At 53.9% G+C, this 10,121-nt stretch overlaps 1 protein-coding gene across 1 annotated transcript; it reads right to left on the minus strand.

Moving 5' to 3' along the window:
- Positions 1-2,799: 2,799 nt before the first annotated feature.
- LOC121168104 (frizzled-7-like) lies at positions 2,800-6,860 on the minus strand. Its single transcript, XM_040997883.1, has one exon. The coding sequence runs from the start codon at positions 6,666-6,668 to the stop codon at positions 4,944-4,946; it is 1,725 nt and encodes a 574-aa protein (XP_040853817.1). The 5' UTR covers positions 6,669-6,860; the 3' UTR covers positions 2,800-4,943.
- Positions 6,861-10,121: the final 3,261 nt, after the last annotated feature.

Genomic DNA, 10,121 nt, shown 5'->3' on the forward strand with positions numbered 1-10,121 from the left:
CTCCCCATTTCAGGCTTGGGCTAACTGTGAGGCTAGAGGAAAACAGAGACTGTGAAAGGGGCTTTGAAAAACAATAAATGCCACCCAATTCCTGGGAATATCATGCCAATGGTGTGTGTACTTAAATATGATACTTGCCAGGTTCTGTCTTGCGGTGGAGGTACTTGCTTTTTTCCTCCCCAGGGAATGCCTTCCTCACTCTGAACTACGACGAGAGTTACTTCGTGGATTTGGTCTCTTTCCTTTCATCTGTCGTCCTTTGGGTCTCTTTCAGAGGGCCTTCTGTGTAGTGGTGCCTTGGTCTTGTTGAACAGGTTCACTTAGAATAAGCCAGCGTTATCTTGGTCCAACTTCCCCATTTCCCATCACTGAAGCACTAATTGAGAAAATTCTGCATGGCTATATGCCTCTCCCAACACACACATATTAATAGGAGGCATAGAGTGTGGTTTATCAAAGAGCTACCATTCTAAACCTACTCTTTAAAACTATTTTCTTTGCATGAAATGTGAGGAATATAGATTCAGATATAAGAAATGTCACAAATGGAGAAGAACTGAAAAATCAAGTTTTTATGAAATCAGTTCAATGCCGCTAAGGAGAAAGTAAGAGCACAGACCTAGACTTGTTTATTTAAGTCCACACTGGCGTGGTTTGGGTCCCTTCTAGGATTTCCTGGAGCCCTGTGGACTGCTATTCACCATCCACATATGCATATATAAAAATATACCATCTATAAATAGCTACCTGCCTTTTCAGTGAAATTAAAGATGGCAGAGTTAGGAGAGATTTTTCCCAGCATAATTACAGGGCTCAAACCTACAGCTGTTAGACCACTGTGGTCCAACCCAGAGGAGTTCTAATATCACTGTGTATATCAAGCACATTCTGAAAAGCTATTTGTTTCATGATAAGATGTTAACAGGACATTCTTTTTATTTATTTATTTATTTGCCAAGATTTCTCACCTACCTAACTTAAAAAGATTAGATGTTAACAGGACATTCTTTTTATTATTATTATTTTTTTTTTTGCCAAGATTTCTCACCTACCTAACTTAAAAAGATTAGGTGTCCCATAGGGGGTTGCTGTGTAGACTGCTTTTGTTTTGTAAACTGCAGAAATTTTTCACAAGTGTTTCAGCTTCTTATCTGGGGATTAACACCAAACTCTTGCCAATGTTTTTCTTAAACTTTACACATGCCCTTTCACAAACACTGTTCCACACCTATTTTCTGCCCGAGATGCAAGTGCTTAAAAAAAAAAATCCCGGATCTTCTAGAATGCTTAGATGAGGATTGCCTGTCTGAGAGCTCACCTCGATGGGAAGGGAATTATACAGATCACGTTTCTCTTACAAAACACAGGGGATGGCAATTGATTCAGAGGCTGGCTTTGTTCCCCCTGTGGCACACTGACCTGCTGTCTGAGTGAGCACCCTGTAGCTCCCAGAGGAAGAGCCTGAGTACCTTCAGTAGTTCATTTGCAAGAAAATAAAACAACAGCAACCCTTTGGGAACTTCCCACCTGCTTTAAAAGCAAACATAAGCAGTGTTCCCGGACTAAAAGGTGTCATTTTATGAGCAAAAACTGAATAAACCCCACAAAACCTAAAGTGAGGTTATTGTTTTTTTTCCCTCCCTTCCTTGATGCCACACTCTTGCTAGGGTACAATGACTTCTCAGCCTTTGTGATGTTGGAAACCCAGGGAATCTTCAAGAAACCCAGGGCTTCTTGGCCCTGTGGCTTCCCCCTCCTGGACAGAAGTGCAGGGCTGCTGGTTTTCTTTGCACGCGGTTGTGAAGCATGCCAGCCGGGTGTGTGCGCCTGTTAATTAAAACAAAACCAGGACTGTGTTCTGCTGTGCTTTAAAATCCAGAAACTTCCAGTCGACGTGGCGCAAGGGAAACCATGGCAAGAGGCCGTGGGACACATAGGCTCCTGGGTGAATACCGTGCTCCTAAGGCTGACAGAAAATTGCCCAGTATTCAAATGCCTTGAGCAGTTCCCCGAGGGACTGCTTTAGTATCAGACGCCTGGACAGTGCCGTGGTTCCCTGCCCAATCTGATTCCAAAGTTAGCCTCTTCTACAAGAGGACACGGCAGCGTCAGTGGCTTCTGAGGCCATGCCAGGGTCAGGCGTGGAGTCTATTCCTGCCCAGCTGCTGAGTCACTGCCATCCCAAGGAGCTGCCTGCCCTCTGGTTCAGCTTACCTAGAAGGTAGAGTGAAGCCTTGAGCTAAAAAATGCTTCTCAGGAAACCTCTACCATCACCTGAGCTAACAATTTAGATAAGGCACGTTAGGACACAAAAACAATACAAAAACAATCAGTCACAAAACAAAACAAAAAAAAACCCACAGAATTCTCCCCAAGGAAAAAAACAACACCTGAAAAGCAGAAAATAGCAAAAACGTCTTTAAATCCTCTTTCAAATACAGACTCCCTCTCCAAAGGGTGGTAAACACGCAGATCAGACAGCATCTAAAAGGGATGCTTATTCAGTACTTTCAATAGGCAGGATGTGAAAAGGCTTAGGGGTGTTAGGGGTGTGTGTGGTGGGGTGGTGTGCAGGGAGACAGGAAACATCTACAACATAAAAAGTAAAATAAAATAAAGGACAGTCCAGGCATTCATTAAGCTCTGAGCTTTAAGAGGCAGAGAGAAAAGACCTCAACAATCAATACCATCCTTTTATGTCCTTTTCTTGGGGGACACACCCAGTAGTGTCCTTCCATGCCTTCCTTCCAGAACACAAAGTTCGGTTCACTAACAAACTGAATAAACGTTCACTTTGTATTTAAAAAATTTTTTATTTGTGATCTGTACACGTGATAAAGTGGGGCTTCATTGTAGACTTTCAAAGGCAAAACAAAACTCCAAAGTAAAAACGTATAAATACAATATATATCTTCTTACAAAAATGGGAGATTTACAAAATATACATACTGCACTTGTCTCTATTTTACAAATTTCACATGCACCTTAAGAGATATAACGCAAAAGCTGATAAAAACTGGTGTAGTGGGAGTTTAAAAATTCTGACACGAGACAGTTATGAAAATCTTTGAAACACAAGACCATTTTCTCTGCTGAATATGGAAGCAGCTCCACTCAACTGAGCGCTCCGTACCGCAAGTAACTTGTTCCGTAGGCAGTACCCTCTGATTTGGCATTTAAGAAACAGGATAGCCCTGCAAGATTGGAGGGTAGTGTCAAAGGTGGGGGGGAAGGTTAACTCCCATGATTCTCTGCTCAGATTGACACCATTATGCAAAAGAATCTGAGTTCTACTACCAAGAAAGAAAGTACATGATTTAAGATGAATAAATTTTAAGTCTCCCAGCACATTTCAAAGAACTCTAGGATCACTTTGAAGTTTACCTTCTTCTAATGACTTTTTATAAAAAACGGGTCCCGGGTTCAAACTTTCGTCTCTGTTTGCCAGCATTTCTGCAGCAGTTACATCCATCCAACTGCAGAGGCAGGCGGGGTCCACACACACACACACACACACTCTCACACACACTCAATGTTCTATAAACAGATTTATGAAACCAGGATAAAATAGATAAACTGATTCCCTAGCTTTTTTTCTTTTTTTTTTTTTAAGAAAATCTTTTCTTTGATTATGATGCTGAAGGGCATGATGCTTTTCCTTTTATCTTGAAGGATCCAAATCAGAAAGGGGGGGGGGAATTGGAAAACCTACACGTAGGCTTATAGCAGGAAGAAACGAAGGGGCAGATTTCCCTGAACATGTGAGCAGAGCTTGTTGGATCATGTGTTCTGAATTAAACTGACTTAAAACAAACAATAAAACGTCCTTAGGTTTCCTTCAGCCAAGTCAGAACCTCTGGCTGAACCGGGTGTGGACGCACACCGTCCTTCACTTTTCCTTAAAAAGGAATGTTTATCTCAACCAAATTAACAACCAAAGGGAAACCTCAGGTTTGCGCTGCTTTGCCTGTAAAAGTTGCGGTCTTCACAGTTACGCCTTTCCACAGGGAGACACTTTGGTTTCCTCTTTTGTCTCTTACAACAAAGACAGGAGTGGGGGTTGGGGGGAGAAATGCATTCCTGTTTTGAAAAGCAACAAGTCACCACATCTTTTCAGGGTCCTAAAGGAAATAAAACACCCTCTTTTCAGTCTCCTGCCTTTCCCCAAAAGATGACAAAGTAGCAGAATGTCCCCAAGCACTCCGTTACCCCGGGCTCGTCCTGAGACCTTCTTGTCATTTCCTTCGCATCTTCACATTAGGATTCCGCCAGGCAGGCCTCCCAGTACTTCCACATTCTCGGTTTACAAGACTTGAAAGGAGTCGGGGAGCACAGACAGGCGGGAGGGGGCGGGGAGGGACAGAGGGTAATGCCTGACCCTGGAAATTAACCCATCTGGGCTCCAGTTTGGCCCCAGTGAAAAGAGATTATGGTTTGACCACCGCCTGACAAGAACGCTGCAGGAGGCCCTCCCTCTTCTCAACAAAGCAGCCGGCCAGGGCGGGGGCTGCGCCTCTCCCCCAGGCCTCACCGCAGTGAGGACAGGCCACTTGCCTTGCAGCGGGGGACAGCCCTGGGCCCCGCTGGGCCCGCAGCCGGGAACCCCACAAGTCTCTACTAGTGTCAGTCTGCTGAGGCCCAGGCCGGCCATACCGTTCACCATTCACAGCATCAGAGGCCTCATCGCCATCATCATCGTCTTCCTCAGTCTTGGCCACAAGTGTTTTTTTTTTTTTTGTCCAAACCACTTTCCACCTAGGTCTCCCTTCCAACTCCTACTCCTACCCCAACCCCTCCAAACTCCCTCCCCCAAATCTGTAAATAACTCCCACCCAGGTCACTTCTCTGGGCTGGGGGTTTAGGGGCGAGGGGTGACCCAAACAAGCCCCCAGCAGCAGTCTCCCTCCCCCTCCGGGGGAGGCGGGCGGGGGAGGGGCCGGGGCTCATACCGCAGTCTCCCCCTTGCTGCTGTGGCTGAGTCTGTGGTAGAAGCGGCGCCACGACTGCAGGGTTTTGCCCGACCAGATCCAGAAGCCGGTGGTGATGCCTACGATCATGGTCATCAGGTACTTGATCATGAAGACCGTGAAGTCGGGGCTCATGGGCGGGAAGTGGCCGGGCGGGCAGGGCACGGCGTAGCTCTTGCACGTCTGCAGGAGCCAGGTGCGCTCCCAGTGCTCGCGGAAGGCCTGCTCGTAGAAGTAGCAGGCGATGACGATGGTGGCGGGCACGGTGTAGAGCACGCTGAACACGCCGATGCGCACCATGAGCTTCTCCAGCTTCTCGGTCTTGGTGCCGTCGTGCTTCATGATGGTGCGGATGCGGAAGAGCGACACGAAGCCCGCCAGCAGGAAGGACGTGCCAATGAACAGGTAGACAAAGAGCGGCGCCAGCACAAAGCCCCGCAGTGCGTCCACGCTCGACAGGCCCACGTAACACACCCCGCTGAGCAGGTCCCCGTCCACCTGTCCCATGGCCAGGATGGTGATGGTCTTGATGGCGGGCACGGCCCAGGCGGCCAGGTGGAAGTACTGGGAGTTGGCCTCGATGGCCTCGTGGCCCCACTTCATGCCGGCCGCCAGGAACCAGGTGAGGGACAGGATGACCCACCAGATGGAGCTGGCCATGCCGAAGAAGTAGAGCATCATGAAGAGGATGGTGCAGCCCTCCTTCTTGGTGCCCTGCGCCACCGTGCGGTAGCCATCCTCCGAGAAGCGCTCCACGCACACGGCGCGGTCCTCCAGCAAGAAGCCCGCCACGTGCGCCACGGCCACCATGAAGTAGCAGCCCGACAGGAAGATAATGGGCCGCTCTGGGTAGCTGAAGCGTCGCATGTCCACTAGGTAGGTGAGCACGGTGAAGAGCGTTGAGGCGCAGCATAGAACGGACCACACACCCACCCAGAGGCGGGCGAAGCGCCTCTCCTCCTCCTTGAAGTACATGAGGCCATTGGCACGGCCCGGCTCGCACGGGGCGCCACAATCGCGCTCACCCAGGAAGCGGTAGCCCAGGTAGGGCGGCACTTTGAGCTGGCGGGGACACGAGAAAGGAAAGGAGGAGCGGCCCCTGCCGTCCGCAGCCCCTGGGGGCAGCGCGGTGAAGGGCAGGTCCGGCAGGTAGGGTGCGGTAGGATAGGCGGTGGGGCCGCCGCCCGGGCCCCCGGAGCCGTCGGACGTGTTCTGGCCCACGCAGATCTCGCCGGCGCCGTGCACCGGGAAGTTCTCGCAGCGCAGCCGCTCGGGCCACTGGAAGCCGAACTTGTTCATGAGCGCCTCGCAGCCCTGGCGAGCACGCTCGCACAGAGAGCGGCACGGCGGGATGGCCTGGTCGAGCACGGTGCACACGGGAGCGTACATGGAACACAGAAAGAAGCGCAGCTCAGGCGAGCACTGCACCTTCACCAGCGGGTAGAACTGGTGCACCTCGAGGCCCGCGTCCTCCTGGTTCGTGTGGCCCAGCAGGTTGGGCATGATGGTCTGGTTGTAGGCGATGTCCGTGCACAGCGGGATGGAGATGGGCTGGCAGAAGCCGTGGTCCGGCACCGAGATGCCCTTCTCGCCGTGGTAGGGCTGCGCCCCGGCGCCCGCGGGCAGAGCGCCCAGCAGCGCCAGCAGCAGGGCGCACAGGCCCGGGGACGAACGTGACACGGCCGCGCCGGAGCCCCGCATCGCCGGCCCCGAGTGCAGCAACGCTCTCAGTCTAGGGAGTGAGACGAGGCGGCTGGGAGAGGCTTGGCTGCGGAGAGGCGCCGCCGCGCCCGGCGCATGAGAGTCCTCCAGGCGCCGGGGCCGGGCCGTGGGCGGCGCGGAGCCGAGGGCGCTGCCGCTGGGGTGCCTGCGTCGCGGGGGCGAGGCCCGCCAGCCGCGGGGACGCCGCAGCCGCCTCCGCCCGGCACCCGCGCGACGCCGGGGGTCCCCCAAACTCGTCGGTTTGGGCAGGGGGCGCGGAGCTGGAGGGGGCGGCCCGGCCTTCTCTGCCGAGACGTAACGGTGCGGCTTCTTTCTCCGCGGCGAGGAGCAACAAGCGTCTCCGGCTCCCCTTCAAAGTTTGCCCAAGTCTCTCGACACCCCCCCCCGGCCCCAGTGCACAGTGACGCGCACGCCCCCCGCACCAAGTCCGGCCCCCACCAGGCCCGGGCCGGCGCCGCCGCCGCCGTCGTCTCCGCCGCCGCCTCGGAGGTGCTGCTCCGCCTCCTCGCCTCGAGGCTCGGCTCCCCGCCGCCGCCTCCTCCTCCTCCTCCTCCTCCACGCCCCGCGCCCTTCTTCGGCCCCAAGTTTCAGCCCCACCGGCTGGCTCTCGCGGAGTCCCACCGGCGCCTCAGAGCCTGGAGTCCGGCGACTCGTGTGGGGGAGCGCAGTCCGTCGGCGTCTGAAGCAGCGAGGGCCCCCTGCGCCCGCAGCCTGAGCTCGGCCTCTCCGGCCTCGCGCAGCTCTGGCCCTCGGGAGTCCCGACGCCCGCCCGCCGCCGCCGGCCGCCGAGAAGGAGCGCCGAGTAACGCCTGGGAGCCGCGCCGGTGGCCTGAAGAAGCGTCGGGCTCGCGGGACTCGGCTGACCCGCCCCCTCCCCTCCCCCCATTCACAAACCACTCCGGGGGGCGGTGCCCGCGCCCCCTAGAAGCCCAATGGCAGTCTTTGTTTTCTCTGGAGTCGCCTCCGGATTGGGTGGAAGTCGGAAGGGGCGGGCGAGGGAACGGGGTGGGGACGGTGACTGCGGTGCTCTGGGCGGATTCCTGAGGGGAGGGGCGGGGGACCGGGAGGGAAAAGTTGGAAAAAACTTTTACCCTGAATTCACTCAGGGGGAGAAAAACGCACCAGAAGGAGAGTTTACGTGAAAGATTTGTCCCTCTTTTAACTGCACTGAATACACACTCCTGGGCAGAAGGGATCGTTCGCCACAGGGTTTTTGCCGGGGAGAGCTGAGAAGAACGCCGCGCCTGGGTCGGGGAACTACTGGAACCCGGAGTCACCTCAGTCCCGGTCCCGGCTGAAAACGTGGGCTTTGGCCGAGGGGGGCTCGGGGCAGCGGAATCCTAAGGGTGCGGTTCGAGACGGGATGTGAAGGGGGCGCGTCTTGAGAATGGCTTTTTAGCCCCCTACCCCGCTCCACCCCAAACCCAAACAGACCGCGTGAGGCCGCGGTCCCCTCTCCCCTCCTCCTCTCCGAGTTGTAGAGGGGAGGAGGGGCGGCCTCAGAGGAGAAACCGGAGTTGGCCGAGGGGGCCGCGGGAAAGCAGCAGGAAGTGCAGACCCTCCAGGAGAGAGCCGGGAAGGGGGGGCCCGGGTCCTAGGCCGCTCCGCCCGCACGCGCGGCCGGGCCCAGCGTCTGCCGCGCTGATGTGGCCGGAGCGCGGCAGAAGGAGACCGAGACGGCGCGGGGGGTGGGGTGGGGGGGAGTTATGAAAATAACCTGAGCCCGAGTGCTCGGAACACTCCGCACCGCCTCCCACAGCCTCTGAGGTGGCCCGGTGCTCCTTAACTTCTGCGGGCCTGCGGCCTGTGGGGAGCCCGTTTCGTTGAAGGAGAAGAGTCTGATTTAGCATTTGGAATCTGCCCAGAAAAGTTGCCATGCGTGTGTCAGACACCAGTACGATCGCTCAAGGGAAGAAGAAAAGTGTTTCCAAATCCCCGAAGAGGGGTTCCCCCTTGTTCCCGGGAGCGCGTCCTGATTGGCAAGCGTTCTTTTGTTCTCGAACAAATCTGCCTCCTGCACTTTGCTCGGGGGCGCTCACGCGCTGGCGGGGTCGGAAGTGGCGAGGGGGCTTCTCCCCTTTTTGGGGGGGCAGCAGGGGATGCCAGGAATCCCTTGCAGGCAAGTTACGTAAGTGATGTGCTGAGGAAGAATCGGGGTGGGGAAGAAAAGCTAGCCCCCGCCGCCGCTCTTTCTCTGTAGAACCCCTTGCTTTCCATTCTTTCTTCTGGCGAGGGTCCCAGGAGCTTCTGACCGAGTCGGGCGGCGGCTGAGGTTGCCGACCCCAGTGCGCGGCTTCTGATTCTGGAATCTCAACCGTGTTCATCGGAGTTCCCTCCATAGCAGACTCGAATTTCCTCTGTCTTCTGTGATCCCTGACGTCTGCTGGGCAGCCTGCCCACTTGACGGTTCTTTGTCGCTTCCCACTCCTGCCGATCCATCCACAGAGCTTCAGGCTTTGAATCCAGCGAGGTTGCCAGACTGCTGGCCTCCTCGCCCTCTCCCAAACAGAACAGTGTCCTTCTCACTCCCGTGCATCACTTTCCCCTCAGTCTCAGACTGTTTTTTTGCGGGGGAGGAGAGGGGATGTCTGCCTCAAGGTCATATGAAGGAGTAGTAATACGGGATCCCCCCACCCCACTTTCCTTTAACTATCACCTTGGTTCCCTAACCTCAGGGAGCGTTGCTATTTTGTGAGAGGGGGCTGTTTAAAAGACAATGCGGCCCCTTTGCTTTGTCCTTGCGAGTGTGTATGGTAGAGCCTCAAGTTCCTTTTCTCTCCCCGTGAGCCTCAGGGTAGTCACCCTTTCTGAATCAGATTTTCGTGCTTATTCATCAGGCCACTGATCTAAGTTATCTCTGCTTAGGGAGGGAGACATGGCGAGCACTGTCGTCAATAAAACGAAAACTGACAGCTAAAATGCTGTCTCTAGTGCAATGACAACCAGTGTAGCTGATGAACGGGGACTCCTCATGCTGCAGCCCAAAGCCCACCGCTGTTAAGTGTAAGGGGACTAAGAGAAAAGAGAGCCTTTAAAAGTACAATGAATGAGATATTTAAAAAAAAAAAAATCTGCACAGAGGATACAGAAACCCCATCCCAGATGGTAAATGTCACAAATATATGCACTAAGAGAAATTGTTTTAGATTGTTTTGTTTTCAAAGATGGTTTTTCCCCCTAAACCTTCATGTAAAATTACTACCCCAAATTAGACTTTGCTGATTGTGAGTGGGTACCATAGCTATCCATGCTTTGCGTGGAATAGAATGCTGTGATTTCAAGGCATAAAGAAGGAGAATATATCATAACAAGTCAATTCACAGTATAAGGGGCTAAATAGTGTGTTTGCAGCTCCACAACAGATGTAGCCACATTGGTGTGCTCTCTGTCCAGGATCTGCTGAATTCTTTATTTCCAAGCAATGCCTACCAC

This window comes from Ochotona curzoniae, unplaced genomic scaffold, assembly GCF_017591425.1.
Source record: "Ochotona curzoniae isolate NIBS_2020 unplaced genomic scaffold, NIBS_Ocur_1.0 patch58, whole genome shotgun sequence".
NCBI classification, from domain to species: domain Eukaryota; kingdom Metazoa; phylum Chordata; class Mammalia; order Lagomorpha; family Ochotonidae; genus Ochotona; species Ochotona curzoniae.